Raw genomic sequence first — 15,241 nt, forward strand, 5'->3', positions numbered from 1 at the left:
CATTTATCTTTAGCAATGTCAACCAAACTTGTAATCTCATGAAAGGATGAAATCAGGTTGGTTTGACCTGACCAGACCTATGTTCTATTTTTTTCCTTGTGAGACTATAATTTGCTGTTCAGATAGTATTTAAAATACTATTTAAAAAACACCTAATAAAATTTATCAGGTGGTTTCAAAATGCTGTAAAAAGGACAAAAGAATTGCAGTGATCAATGACATAAACTAACAGCATTACACAACGTGTATCTTATACTAGAGCACTGAAGTTAAGAAGGTTTAAATTCCATGTGAACCAATGTTAATTAAATGTTTGCTAAGTGGTAAATTCCTCTCAGTGGTTACACAACACCCTAACTGTATGCTACTATGTTTCAATGAAATATAATTATGCATAACTGCCTGGTGTTCTTTAACTCTTGTTGCCCATGCTGTGTGGTGGAGCTATTCAGTCCCATGCAGCAAAAGGCCAAAATGGTTGGTTTTTATAAGGATTGGGTTTGTAATTTTTATTCTGATATAATAAAGTCTGCTTTGTCTGATAAGCTTCAGGAGCAACATTCTTGCTGGAAAGAGTCCTGTGGCACTTTATAGACGAACAGCAAAGAATCCTGTGGCACCTTATAGACGAACAGATGTTTTGGAGCATGAGCTTTCCTGGGTGAATACCCACTTCTTCAGATGCATGCTCCAAACCGTCTGTTAGTCTACAAGGTGCCACAGGACTCTTTGCTGCTTTTACAGATCCAGACTAACATGGCTACCCTCTGATACTTGCTAGGTCACGATTTTGGGAGTTTAAGGCCCCAGTTCCTGTGATAATCATAAAAATGTGAGGTAGGAGGGACCTCAAGAAATGCTCTAATGCAGCCCCCCCACCCCATGCTGAGGCCGGGCGAGTTATACCTAAACCATCCCGAGCAGGTGTTTGTCTGACAGCGCCTGTTCTGCAAAACGTCTAACAGGGACGCCCCGGGCCTCGCGCCTCAGCGCTATTCCTGGGGCAGCGAGGCCCGTAACCCGCTCTAGGGCTGAACTAGCCTCAGGGCTCGTCGCCGCTGGGCACGCCACGTGCTGCTCCCCAGAGCCAGCCGCGGTCCCCTTGGCGGCCGATGCCTCCCACGCCGACAGAGGGCACCTGTCTGCCAGCGGGCGGCGCACCCCGCCGCGCAGCCCTGCGCTGGGCCGCGTCTATCCCGCCCTCTCGGCAGGCCCATCCCAGGCGCCTCAGCCAGCCGCCGCCTAGCCCCGCCCCCAGGAAGTGACGTCGGGTCCAGTGACCTCACGTCCGGTGCGCCGCAGTGTGGTGCACCCAGGGCAGCGGGCGCCAGTGCTGCTGCGGCGCTTTATGGCAGCGGCAGGCGCGGGCGGGGGCGCTGCCGGGCCCGGTGTCATGAGCGACAGCGACGCCATCGACTACTCGGTGCACGAGGCCTGGAACGAGGCTACCAACGTCTACCTGCTGGTGGTGCTGGCCAGCCTGGCGCTGCTGGTCTACGCCCGCCGGTGAGGGGAGCCCCGCCCAGCGCACGGCCGGGTGCCTTTCCTAGCTGCCCTGCTTCCGCCCGGGGGGGCTGCACGCCGGGGGGTCTGTGCCAAAACCAAACGGTGCCTGATTTATTTGTCAAACAAGCACCCTGGAATCGGGCCGGCTTGAATTACTTGGGTGACGTGTTTCAAAATACCCGCCTGCAAGTATCTTATCGGCGATACAGAGAACAACAACAAACGGTTCCGGAAAGGGCTGCTTGGCAAATAGATTCCTGCCTAGGCATATGAATTCGGAGCGTTCAGTAATTATTTAGGCTACGATAGGGAAATCTACTTCCTGCGCCCCTCAGAAGTGGTGCAAACTCTGTGGGGAGCTGTGGTAATGGAGGAGCTCAGGGAGAGGAAAGGAGCCTGGGAGTAAACCTGTAGGGTTGTTTGATGTGGGTGGGAGAAGTATAGAACAGTTTTTTTAAGAGGGGGAAGGACTGTTGGGGAGCATCCACCATGTAGACCTTGGCTGATCCCTAGCCTGTCCCATTCAGTCATGCATATCTGCCCCTTTCTCCATGTGTCCCTGCAGCCCTCCCCGCTCCCTTGCAGGCCCCAGCTCAATGCTGTCACCTCTCTAGCTCCCTAGTCTGTCTCCTGCCCACTAGCCCTTCTGAACCTATGTTCTCTGTAAACTGTGTGGCTGTGCAGCAAGCTCTCAAGGGCCATGCAGGCAGGTGGAGAGAGGCACCTCTCCCCCAGCCCTGCCCCACCGGAGCTGCGGGGGAGAGGAGCCCCTCACCCAGTCCGCAGCTGCTGCGGCAAGAGAGGACTGGGAGGGAATACTCTCTCCTCACTGCAGCCCTGGGGCAGTTGGTACCCCAAACCCTTCACCCTGGCCGCACCCTATAGCTTCCACCCCAACCCTCTGCTCCAGCCCTGAGCCCCCTCCTGCACCCCCAGCCAGTGCCCCCCTTCCCCCACCTCCCAACCCTCTGCCCCAGTCCTGAGCCCCATTCCACACTACAAGCTCCTCAGCCCCATTCCCACCACATGAAATTTGTTGTGCTCAAGGTAGTCTTTTAATACTTAGCTTGTAAATAAAGACCCTGGAAGATACTCTTTTTTAAATACTTGGAAATATTGTGTTGCAAATTATTTAATATTCCTTTCTATATTTTAGGAATAAAAGGAAGATCATGCGAATATTCACAGTGCCTCCTACAGCAGAGGCACCGTCAGAGCCAAACTTTTATGACAGTATGAAAAAAATTCGCTTACGACAACAATTAGAGATGTATTCTCTCGGTAAGATCATGCTCTGACCTCTGCGATGTTCAGATTTTTGACCAGTCAAAGAAAGATGCATGTTTTAAAATGGATTAAATGTTTGGACACTGTATCTCTTTGTATAATGAGTAGAACAAAACCCAGAATCTTACATTGAGGGCGCCCTGCTCTATTTTGTGAAAGGTTCTACGTTGTCGGAAACTAACAATTATGGAAAATCTAAGGGCCTAGTTCTGTCCTCACACATGTGTAACTCTCATGTAAGGCTCTGATCCTGAAATATGGTAACTTCAATAGGGCTCTATGCAGATTCACCATGTGCAGCACATTGCAGAATCAGGCCCCTACTGTATGGGTAATGAATCTAATGTGGCAATTAGAAATAGCTCTTAAGGCCAGAAGGGACCATTATGATTATCTAGTCTGACCTCCAAATACTAATGTGCAACAGAAGTATTTATAACTGCAAAGAGCTAAAGGTGGGATTTTCATAGGCTCTCAGCATTGGCCTAACTTTGCTTCCATGAAAGTTTTATTATTGTATGTGTATCATTTATGTGTACCAACAGTTCCCAATTCTTTATTACGATACCAACTGTATCTGTTCAGATGGCACAAGGGGAGTGGGATCTGGCCGTAAATGGTCATCAGGGAATTTCCCTAGTGTTGGGCAACTCTTCATTGGTATGTAGCTATCAGAACTGCACCAGCCACCCCCAGACTGGCATAGGAGGCAGTGTGGCAGAGCAGAGCTCCAAGTGGCTGCTCTGACACTTGGCCATCTCAGGCACACCCTCAGAATCAGTGAACCTCAAAAAACTCCCTGATGGCATCCCTCCACCCCAATGAATAATAACCATACACAGTTATGAAAGGGTAGATGACCAAGAAATATCTAATGTTTTTGAGTTCTGGTGTCTAAAAGGTGGTTTCAATTCTAAAATCAGGCCACCATCTAATCTATGAATGAGCAAGGAAGGACAGGATCACATCTCCCATATCCTACTGCCCTTCTGGTGTGGGAATTTTTAGTGTCCCACAAACTAAGAACATAAGAAGGGCCATACTAGGTCAGACCAATGGCCCGTCTAGCCCAGTATCCTGTCTTCTGACTGGCCAATACCAGATGCTTCAGAGGAAATGAACAGACCAGGGCAGTTATCGAGTGATCCTCCCTTGTTGTTCACTCTCAGATTCTGGCAATTAGAGGCTTAGGACACCCAGAGTATGTGGTTGCAACCCTGACCATCTTAGCTAATGGCCATTGATGGGCCTATGTATTCTGAGTTGCATTTTTGGCAAGGAACAGCATGATTGCAGACTGGCTCCCTGATAGATGGTTCCTAAACTGAGTGGGTGGGTCAGTATCAGTCATGATCTCTGGTTAACAGGTTCCTATGCTCCTCTGAATGCTTGCTTTTTAGAAGTTCTTGTTTTATGGGGAAAGGATTCTGTTTCTAGAAAACTCTTTAGCACTTTCTGGTGGTGGTATACCTTTACTTACATACTGCAGGGTTGATACTGCTCCTCTTCCTCCCCCCACTTAGCTGGAGAATGATGGGATGTTTCCACAGTAGATGTGGGATATTTCTGATGATGGTTCTAGGAGTGGTTTATTTACTCCAAATTGGTGCTGGAAAACTGCAATTGGCAGTTTAACTTTTTTGTTCATTGATCCCTTGGGTGCTAGTTTTCTCTTTCTGGGAGACCTCTTTGAACTTTAGCCTCCAAGAGGGGGATTATTTTAAAACTGTTGATATAAGTGGGGTGGGTGGAATTATTTTCATAAGATACAAATTGTAATAGATCCTTGTCACCTTCCAGCTGCTTTCCCTGCATAGCTGGAGATATGTTTGATATGTTGATACTCCAAACTTCCATGGCAGCTAGCCATTACACTGGGAGCTAGCATCCTTCAAAACTCTTCAGGTATGGGAGTTTTCAGCTGGTTTTAGACTGGAAGCACAAAACTCAAATGTGTGCATCTATTACAGTGTATACTTTCTGAAAAGGATTGTTAGAAGAAAGTAAGTTTTTTGGGGTTGTTCTCACCAAGCCCACAATGGCCATATAGCGCTTATGCATTAATTTAATCTACAATAATAAAATATACCATATATATGCAAGAGTATAGCTAGAGTTGCTGTGGGAACCACAATTTTGCATTGTTTCCTTATAACTTCTGAGTATATATAAATTGGCAGTATAGGTTTTGCCAGGACTGTCTCAGTGGGTCAATGGCAGTAAGTCTGAGCAATGTCATCACAGGAGGCAGTCCCTGAAAGGCATATCCATTTGGGGAGAAGTCTTTGGAGAGAAATTTGACTAAAGGTATTGAACCATTGTGTACCTGCACTCACCTATTGGAGTAGTTCAGAACATAAGAACGGTCATATTGGGTCAGACCAAAGGTCCATCTAGCCCAGTATCCTGTCTACCGACAGTGGCCAATGCGAGGTGCCCCAGAGGTGGTGAACCTAACAGGCAATGATCAAGTGATCTCTCTCCTGCCATCTATCTCCATCCTCTGACAAACAGAGGCTAGGGACACTGTTTCTTACCCATCCTGGCTAATAGCCATTTATGGACTTAACCACCATGAATTTATCCAGTTCTCTTTTAAAAGCAGCCTTCATCGTGCATTCTGCTGTGTACAGCTGATGCTGATGGTAGCTTCTGCTTTCAAATCACTGCCAAATAATGCGACTTGTGCTCACTGACAACTGGATACCTCAGAGAGTGGAATAGATAGAGTTTCTCACCAGTGTGAGTTTTGCTAGTACTTTTAATTGCCTTTGAAGGTGTAGAGGTAATTGTTTAGAAAAATTTAGGGAGATCCTCTCCCCTTTCTGTCTACATTTGTGACTGAAAGATTTCAGGATGTATCCCAGATGTTTCCCTTCCCATCTAGGGTGACAACTCTCCTTTCCATCTCCTCTGTCTTTCATTAGGATGTCTTAAGTCTACCCTCTGGGTTTCCAGAACAGGTGAGCTGGATTGAGTGCCCAACTCTTCCACCCCTTCTGAAGTTATGAGCTGTCTTTATAAATAGTTTATCTCAGGCTGAGATACTTTGCTTCATGGTCACAATTGGCATATTAGAAGCTGCTTAAATCAAATTTATTGCCCAGGTAGTTTCCACTGGGTAATAAACTTGGCTAATCCTTTTTTCTTAGTAGTCTCTAGAGCTTTTTAGTCACAGAGAGTGGGACTATATTCTTACTGATTAGAATCTTTTACAAGTTGTAATAGATTGATTCATGCCCACACAACCTTCTTAGCAGTGTTGTGTATATATATATTTGCATCCTTTACTGTTGTCTTCAATTAAAAAATAACAAATTGTGGCATTAAGGGTTCTGACACCCTGTCAGTTTAAGTAGAATATAACATCTAATTTTTGTTGAGTAGTTACTGCCTCCAAATATAATGAATTGGAAATTTTGTGAAATCAGTAGTTTTTCTTCAATGAAACGTTTATTTAAATTACAGACCAAGACTGGTCTCATACTAGAGCTACTCTTCCTATTAAATCCACCTTCTCAGTGATCACCATGCCTTTATAGAGTATAAGGGATAACATAATTTAATTATGTTTTAACTCTTTTCCAGCAAGGAAGTATGACCAACAGCCGCCACAGAAACAGACTGACAGCGTACAGCTCTTAATGGAATGAAGTCTCAAATTATGGGAACTCAAGCAATTTTTACAGTGCTGATAATGACAGGAGAGTTGGTATGGAGTCATTTTCGAAGGAACTTTAATGGCATATGTTTTTAAAAAAAACCCTCTCCTATAAATATATTTCTTGGAAACTTTTCTTTGGACCTGTTTAGGTACTTACCGAACATCTGCTGATTCTTTAAAAATGAAATGCTCAAAGAAACACTTGAGGGAAGATGGCTGTAGTCCATACTAAAGAGATGTTCAAAATGTTCCAGTGGTTTCCACTGTTGCCAATACTTTGGTGATCAGCTCCTTTGCTGAACCAGGGGTATTTTTGCAACATGGCAGTAGAGGACATTGGGGTGATTAGGTAAGTTTCTACTGTCTGTCTCCTTCTCTGATGGTTTCTTAGGGGAACACATGGAAAAGTCATGCTGTGCCTGAACATTGCCAAGTTGTATATCTCATTTGAACATCATTGGCTTCTGCTGTAAGGGACTACAGAACACTTACAGTACACATAATTGTGCTGCTGTAAATTGACAGCTGAAATGAATAGCTCTTGAGAGCCAGAAATTTATATCATTGGCCTTATGGAAAAAAGGAAAAAAATGAAATTTTCATCTGAACAGAGAGCATAATTATAGTACTGCACCTTTTCCATGCTAAAGCTTTAATGAAAGCTAACCTCATAAGGGTAGTGCATAAGTCTTGTTTGCTAAAGGACTGTATATTGAAATGCTGTAGCAAAGATTATTAAAATTAGAGAGGGCTCCAATAAACCAGCTAGCTAAGTGAGGTCTCTCTGTGGCTAGCTGGCACACTTGATTGCCTGTTCTTTTCATTCCCTCTGAAGCACCTGGGATTGGCCACTGTTGGAAGACGGACTATTGGTCTGATCCAGTATGGCCATTCTTATGTCCTCCCCCAGTCCCAGGGGCAGTTATCAGCCAGTGCAAACTGGTGAGTCTCTTAGGATCAGATTGGGACAGAAAATCTGACTTGTATCCTTTAAAATGCCAGTAGAGCTGTATAAACTATAATCTGTACAGATGGAGAAATAATACATAGAGAGAAATAGAGAGAGGAAATGATGATTCTGACAGGAAATATGCAGGTGAATACATCTGTAAAATAATATTCAGTGGGCAGGGAAGTTAAACTTGTAAACATGTTGGATATCAGAGAAATCAGAGATTGAAGAAACCTATTAATTTATGTCTATCCTTCTGCTAGTGAAGGATTGTATTTATACTAAAGTTTCTACTTGTAAATTTCAAGTGGTGGATCTTCCTTTGGAAGATTAGATCTCATGTTGGGAACTTTATCCTGATTATCAGCCTTAATTTCCCCTTCTTAAAGTACTCCTGGGTATGTGAAATGGTTTTTGTATTATGTTTTAATTTGTTTAATGGCATTTAATAGTAAAATACATATTGAACTGAAGCTGACTGAAGAGCTTTTCTGAGAAATTTGCTTGGCTACAGTGGGCTTTGGGGGACACGAGCCTGGCGTTTACATGCGCTCCCGAGACACCCTGGAGGGAGTGACGCTTGCTTGCCCCCCGGCGACCAGAGCAGATCTCAACGATGGCGCTGGGCGAGTGAAGAACGAGCTCCGGGACCCGGGAGTGTCCTGCTGTGACGCCTTGCGGCGAAGGGGAGCCGGGGGGGCGAGAGGGGTCAGTCCGAGGAGCCGGGGCGGGGGAGAGCGGCCGCCTCAGGCCCGTGCGGCGCGCAGGGGCCGCGGCATCCCTAGCAGGCGCGCGCACCCCTCGGCCACCGGGCCCAGTCAGTGGCCCCCAGAAGTGACGCTGGGCCCGTGTCCTCGCGGCTCTCCGCGCTTCCGTATCCGGGTCGCGCGCGGGCGCGCGCTGCGGGAGTCGCTGTGCCTGTGCCGAGCGCGAGGCTGGGAGGCGCCGGCTGGGCGGTAAGTAGGAGCTGCCGCGCGCGCGGCGCAGCCCCTCCCCCCCGGTGTGTGTCCGGCCCTGGGGCCAGGAACGTCCGGAGTCAGGCTCCCCGGGCGGAGGTTACCGCCGCTCCTCAGCCGGTGCCCGCCGGGCGATGGGCTGCCCCAGCCCGGCCCTCACTAGCCCTCGGGGCCCCGCCTGGCGCCACAACCCCCCTCAGATCCCCCGGCGCCAGGCCCCCGCCCGTGGCGAGATGCTGCGGGCCTCGCACTCAGGGGGCTGCGTGGGGGGAGCGCAGGAGCCGCGCCGCAAGGGGGGGGCTCCCCCAGGGACAGGGTCCCAGTGCACTAGCTGGGTTGTGCTGCCCCCGGGCTGCCCCGCAGCGAGAGCGGCTGTTTGGAGCCGCGCGAGGGCCTGCGCCCCCCCGCGCCCCCCGGCCGGCCGTGTGCAGACACCAGGGCTCCGCAGCGGCTGTTCAGTGCGTGTCACGGTGCCCAGGCACCGCCGTGGAGCAGGCTCAAGGAGCAAACTGCGGGGCACTAACCTTTAGACTTTTTTTTTTTTTTTAAAGTGAAGAACGTAGTTTAAAAAAATCCATGCAGGCAGAATTAGGGAAAGAAATGTTCCCCTGAGGATGGAGACTCTTCAAGTTAAGGCAGGTCTGCGGAACAAAGGGATCAGCCCAACGACATTGCCCAGGGCTGTGAAAAACTTCATGCTCCGTATAAGCCAGTAGATAGATCAAAAGAATTCTTCTGTCACGGGGGTGGGCAAACTTTTTGGCCCAAGGGCCACATCTGGGAATAGAAGTTGTATGGCGAGCTGTGAATGCTCACAAAATGGGTTGGGGTAGGGGGCTGGGGATGAGTTTCGGATGTAGGAGAGTGCTCTGGGCTGGGGCTGAGGGGTTTGGAGGGTGGGAGGGGATCAGGGCTGGGGTTGGGGTGCAGGATCCAGCTGGGGGTGTGGGTTCTGGGGATGAGAGGTTTGGGGTGCAGGAGGGTGCTTTGGGCTGGGATCAAGGGGTTCAGAGGGTGGGAGGGGGATCAGGGCTGGGGCAAGGGGTTGGGGCGTAAGGAGAGGCGCATGTGTGAAGGCTCCGGAGGGTGCTTATCTCAAACAGCTCCAGGAAGCAGCAGCATGTCCTTTCACAGACTCCTACGTGGAGGCACAGCCAGGTGTTTCTGCATGCTGCCCCGTCCACAGGTACCACACTTGCAGCTCCCATTGGAGCACCGGAGGGGGCCATTGGAGTGCAATGCGACTGCTTCCGGGAGCTGCATGGAGTGGCCCCAACCCTGCACCCTGGCTGCAGCACCAGAGGGGGGCAAGCCCCAGACCCCGCTCCGCAGCAGGAGCTTGAGGGTCGGCTTAAAATGACCCATGGGCCATAGATCAGGGTGGGCAAACTGTCACTTCTCAGAGAGATAGATTTACTACAGCAATGGAAGAACCCCCTCCACTGCTATAGTAAATGTCTATGCTACAGCCAGGGCCAAAGGGGGATGGGAGAAGCTGGTATAAATTACCGGGGCCTGGCCCGGAAGGGGGCCCAGCTTCCCCAGCTTTGTCGGCCCTATTTAGCCAGTCCGCCCTTGCTGGGGGCCCCGAAAATTGTTTTTCACTGGGGCCAGAACCCGCTCTCGGCGGCCCTGGCTACAGCCACAGTGTTTCTAGTGTAGATTTATCTTTAGTCCATGTGATACCAATAGAAAAGAACAAATGCAAGTAAATGGAAATTAGGAGGACTAAGAGGAAGCTTGAAGTGCAAAGATCCAAAGCGATATAAACAAATAAGAAATTATTTAATAAGCAAGAGCTTCTAGAAGCAAGAAGCCTGTGAGAATTATGTTCATGAACTAGCAAAGAGTAAAGGGAGCAATTAACAGGAAATGGACATTGTGGAAAACTAATGATTCTTTGCATTAGGCTTCATCACAGACCTACCCCAGACCTATGATTTTTAGGCATGAAAGTTCAGATACTGTCAGAGACTGATATGTCAAAAGAGGAGATACTGGAAAAATAACAAGTTACTAGGACTGGATGATATATAATTCTGAAGGAAGTGAAGAATAAAGTGCTTAACTATTAATGAAAATGTGCAGTCTCTCATTAAAATCAATCCCTGTATCAGAAGACTGGAGAGGTAGGAAATGCTGTCCCTATCTAAAACAAATGCTGAGGATGTAGTGTGATTGACTGTGCATAGACCTTGTCTGCCTTCACACTGAATCTGTGTTAGTAAGAACAGGTTATCCACTAGTTGGGGCATTTCCAGACAGATGTGTGTAAACCATTGGCAGGACGTGAATTTGATGTTCTATCAATTCACTTCACAACAATTTTTAAGAAGGTAGTATATGAACCAATAAAGTTTGGGAACAGCTGCTAGTTGATAGTTTATGGAAATATGGCAGTCTTGACATAACCTTTTAAATATAATCTTACTAGAAACTTAAATCTCATCTAAAATATTATACCTATTAGTATTACTAGTAAAATGTCCATTGCCTTAACTGAAATAAATCAGAGGAAAATATATTTTTTTCCACTTTGTACACTCTTATTTCACATGAAGTCTGTCAGTTTCTCCCGTTTGTGGTTTTTCCACAAAACAGGAGATGCAAGTTTTTAAATAATCAAAAATGTTGTTGGGAGGGTTTTTCCCCCTTGGTGTTTTGGGGGGGGGGGCTGGGGGGCTGAGAGGGGAGGGAGGAAGGGGAGGAGAAGGGTTGCCAGGGAGCATGGGCAGAGATAACCAAAATGATTTTTGCTTTTTGTGAAATTGACTAGTTTCAATTTCTCCCTTTAAAGATGGCTCTCGCAAAGTCCCAGGTTCCAGCATCAGTGTAGACTGACTAGTAGAGAAGTTGCTTTCTTTCCTAGTTGAGGAAAAGGGGAAAAAAGGGACAAAGAGATGTATTGGTCTCTGTGTGGGAAGGGATTGAGAAATGTGGGCTTGCAAAATTAATGTAGTGGAAACAACCAAAATTACTGTCTTTTAGTTGGTAGTAATGTTACATGGGCAGGCAATAGTTAAGCATCCAACATACTGTGTACAATACAGTAAATGAATCCAAATACTGTATCCACTGGGTCCATGGATGGTTCTTTTTAATACTCCTCCAGAAGATTACTCAACTTCACACAAGCAGAGAGTTCTGAATATTCCTTTTCTGTACAATACATATCTCACAACAATGGAAATTGGAAAAGGTCCTGATGGTTCATGACTGGATTTCAGAAGTTTCACACTGTCATCAGTGAAAAGAACTGGCTTACAGACTGAGAAATAAGATGTTGAATCCTTGAGTAAATACTTTAACTTTTTGGATTTGTTTAAAATTATAAAAAATAGTGTTTGGAAAACTGGAGTCTCTTTCATGGTACTCATTAATCTGTAAAATGGAAGTGTGGCTATGTCTATCAACTATCTCTAATACTCCTTGTTTGTTTTAATAAAATATTTTTAAAGATCTTTCCAATTTACTAATCAAAGTTATCTTTCTATGTACAGTAGCTAAGAATTTTCCAGGTTTCTGCTAAACCGAGCTGGGAGCAACTGTGAAATGTTCAGAAATTCTGTAATAGTATGAAGCTGTGTTTGTTTTCATGGAATCAGGGTACAGATATTAAAGCAGATTAGATTTAGCTCTTATGACCTTTACTTTGAAGAGCCAAGATAGTTTGGTTATTTTAAGATGGAGCAAGAATAGAGAAATCTTTTTGTCCAGAATACATATATTTTACAGCAAAGAATCAGTGTAGTGGCTTGTGAAGAATGGTGCTTGAACCATGAATGAGAGAAGTGGTTATATTTTTTTCCCCTCTGTTGGGTAATACTACATTAAATTTCAGCAAATCATTCACTACATCATCTGGTTCCTGTATTATATTTAATGTTGCGTGATAGTTTAGGGTAGATGTAAGGGAGAGTTCTGTTGTTCTGAACTTAACAATGCAGACAAAGCAGCCAGCAGGTAACTTTTAAATATGTACAATTTAGATTATACATTTGTAAGATGTCTTTAGCATTTACCAGTTAATTGTCAGTATTGACTATGTGAAAAAGCTAGTTACTTTCGTGGTAATAAAGACCTATACCAACAAAGGGACATATGTAAGATTGTAGCGTCTGGTGTTGAAACGATAAATCAAATTTCCTGCATCAATTCATAATAGCTTGACTAATAAGAACATACAGGATATCTCATTACTAATTTTCCTGTTGACTTTATTCTTGCTAGATTATTGGATCTCATTGGACAGGACATATTTGTGATCTTTTAAAAACTGTGTGCCAGGTTTTACGTAAGCTGCATTTGTTTTGGAGAATGTTACACAGAGACGGATGATTATATTTCCTGTTAGATTGCTCAGCCCTATATAAAAAGATGTTATGGAATCTAGATACAAGGTAGTGCTGTATAATCAAAGTGTTTAAAGGAGAGCTTTCGTAGTCTGGTTTTGTTCAACTGTAACATTGATGTTCCAGGGTTATGGCTGCAAATGTTTTTAACTTTGCTTTTTGCACACAACTCCAGGGTTTTTTAAGAAGTGATACCATCAGTCTGAGAATATTGAATTAAATGCTAAAAGTAACAGAGCTAAGGTAAGCGATGCAGTACTAAACAAGTGTAGTGCTTTCTGTCTTCAAAGTACTTTATAAACATTAACTAGTTTCTGTAAGTTACAGGTTAGATTTTTAAAATTGCACGGCGTCTGGCAGCTCTCACTGCTCTCCAGGGGAGTTGTTAGGTGCTGAGGCTCTTGGAAAATATGGCCACTTAATTAGATGCCTAAATAGGAGCTGTTAGGTGCCAGGCTTTTTTGAAAATGAGGTCCTATAATTTTAACTAATCTTAACTATCCTAATTTAAGCACTTCTGTTGTTTGAGTGGTAAAAAAAATAATCTTTTGGTCATAACTAAAATTATAGTTTTGCTTAGTATTGTGCATACCTAAATTCTGCTGGCAGAGCTTAAAAATTTAATGAAGCTGCAAATGTTCTTAGGAGTCACATGCTTGTATAGTTTGTGAGAACAATCATATAGGAGCGCTTAAGTTTTCTAATGAACTTTGCCAGTTACGATAATTGAAATATGTCCCCACCGACACACCCAGACATATTTCAGGCTTTGCTAAAATTAATAGTCACATCCTCAGCCTAGCGTAAATTGGCATATCTCCACTGAAATCAATGGAGCTATGCTAGTTTACACCTGATGAGAAATGTGGGACTTAGAGAGGTCATCGAGTCTAACCCCTTGTGTTGAGACAGGGTCAAGTAACCTAGACCACCACTGACAGGAGTTTGTCCAACCAGTTCTTCAAACATTCCATGATGGGAATTCCACAACCTCCTTTGGAAGAGCTTAACTACCTTTATAGTTAGAAAGTTTTCCTAATATTTAACCTAAATCTCCCTTCCTGTAGATCAAGCTTTTTACTTTGTTCTGTCTTCAGTGGATGTGGAAAACATAAAAAAAGAGATTGATCAATTAACAGCCCTTAACATGTTTGAAGTTTGTGGTAAGCTGACTGGTTCCCCCCTTAGTCATCTTTTCACAAGACTAAACATGCCCAGTTGTTGTTTTTACTTTTCCTCATAGGTCAGATTTTCCAAACCTTGTTGCTCTCCTCTGGACTCTCCAGTTTGTCCACATGTTTGCTGAAGGGTGGTGCCCAGAATTGGAGACAGCTGAGGCCTCACCAGTGCTGAGTAGAGTGGGGTAATTACCTTCCAAGTCTGACGTATGACCTTTGTGTTAATACACCCCAGAGCCTTTTTCTCAGCTACCTCACATGATTGACTCGTATTCTATTTGTGATCCACTATAACCCCCAAATCCTTTTCAGCAGAACTACCATTTAGCTGGTTATTCTTCATTTCATAGTTATGCATTTGATTTTTCCTTCCTAACTGTAGTACTTTGCACATATTGGATTTCATCTTGTTGATTTCAGACCAATTTTCTAATTTGTCAGGATTGTTTTGAATTCTAATCCTGTTCTCCAAAGTGCTTGCAGTCTCACCCTGGTTGGTGTCATCCACGGATTTTATAAGTGTACTCTCCACTCCGTTATCCAAGCCATTAATGAAAACACTGAATAGTACCAGATCCATGACTGACCCCTGCAGGACCCCATAGATATGCTCTCCCAGTTTGACAGTGAACCATTGCTAACTATTCCTTGAGTACAGTCTTTCAAGCAAATGCGCACCCACTGTATAATAATTTCTAGATTACGCTTCTTTAGTTTGCTTATGAGAATGTCATGTGGGACCGTATCAGAAGCCTTACAAAAATCATGGTATGGCCCAGGAGCTCCAGGGCATGGGGCTTACAAGATGTTAAACTCTGTCAGAACTTGGTTTTAAGCCTTCACGTGATACATTGTAAGAACCACAGAAGAAACCTCTGCAGGACTTACACTGCCCAACAACACTAGGAGCTCTGAAAGTGGGAAGACAATCCTGATAAGATCACAGCCTATCATGCTGAACAGTACTGTTGCATGGTTTACTTTTCCTCCCCTGTCTGCATGCATCTATTGTCTCTTGTTTTATACTTGGATTGTAAGCTCTTTAAAAACAATCCCTGTCCCATTCTGTGTTTGTACAGCACCTAGCACAGTGGGGTCCTGGTCCATGACTGAGGCTCTTCGGCACTAAGAAATACAAATAAATAATATTAATGATGCCTTCATCCCAGGATGCCCTGCGCAGAAGTCTCTTTTGTAACCTTAAATCATTAGTCATGGTGATTCCTTTTGACACTGTTATGAATCTTTTTATAACTCAATAATTTTACTACATGTATATATGAATGGGCAGGATCGACCAGAAGCCCGGCTGATTGTGCTGGGCTCCAGTGTGCTCCCCTTCTAAA

The 15,241-nt window shown here is 45.0% G+C and overlaps 2 protein-coding genes across 4 annotated transcripts in view; both read left to right on the forward strand.

Moving 5' to 3' along the window:
- Positions 1 to 1,313: 1,313 nt before the first annotated feature.
- Positions 1,314 to 7,882, forward strand: SMIM19 (small integral membrane protein 19). 3 transcript variants are annotated; one of them, XR_004000751.1, is made up of 4 exons: positions 1,314 to 1,506; positions 2,663 to 2,787; positions 6,382 to 6,505; positions 6,607 to 7,882. XR_004000751.1 is itself a non-coding variant. In XM_030565336.1 (3 exons), exons 1-3 carry the CDS (start codon positions 1,349 to 1,351, stop codon positions 6,444 to 6,446), a joined length of 348 nt encoding a protein of 115 aa, XP_030421196.1. In that variant the 5' UTR covers positions 1,314 to 1,348; the 3' UTR covers positions 6,447 to 7,882. The 3 variants fall into 3 exon arrangements, 1 of the variants encoding a protein (XP_030421196.1); XR_004000752.1 differs by lacking the exon at positions 6,607 to 7,882 and adding an exon at positions 4,594 to 4,698 and having other exon boundaries at positions 6,382 to 6,465; XM_030565336.1 differs by having other exon boundaries at positions 6,382 to 7,882.
- Positions 7,883 to 8,287: 405 nt separating this feature from the next.
- The window catches only part of SLC20A2 (solute carrier family 20 member 2), a 72,098-nt gene continuing 65,144 nt past the window's right edge, over positions 8,288 to 15,241 (forward strand). The window contains exon 1 of the mRNA XM_030565338.1: positions 8,288 to 8,365. The gene's annotated coding sequence lies outside the window, so the exon portion shown is untranslated. The remainder of the gene's footprint in view (positions 8,366 to 15,241) is intronic.

Source organism: Gopherus evgoodei, chromosome 5 (genome assembly GCF_007399415.2).
Source record: "Gopherus evgoodei ecotype Sinaloan lineage chromosome 5, rGopEvg1_v1.p, whole genome shotgun sequence".
Taxonomy (NCBI): domain Eukaryota; kingdom Metazoa; phylum Chordata; order Testudines; family Testudinidae; genus Gopherus; species Gopherus evgoodei.

Coding starts and splice junctions, on each gene's coding strand:
- SMIM19 (XM_030565336.1), top strand. CDS start 1,349: ATGGCAGCGGCAGGCGCGGGCGGGGGCGCTGCCGGGCCCGGTGTCATG. Junction 1,507..2,662: donor CTGCTGGTCTACGCCCGCCG/GTGAGGGGAGCC, acceptor TCTATATTTTAG/GAATAAAAGGAAGATCATGC. Junction 2,788..6,381: donor ATTAGAGATGTATTCTCTCG/GTAAGATCATGC, acceptor ACTCTTTTCCAG/CAAGGAAGTATGACCAACAG.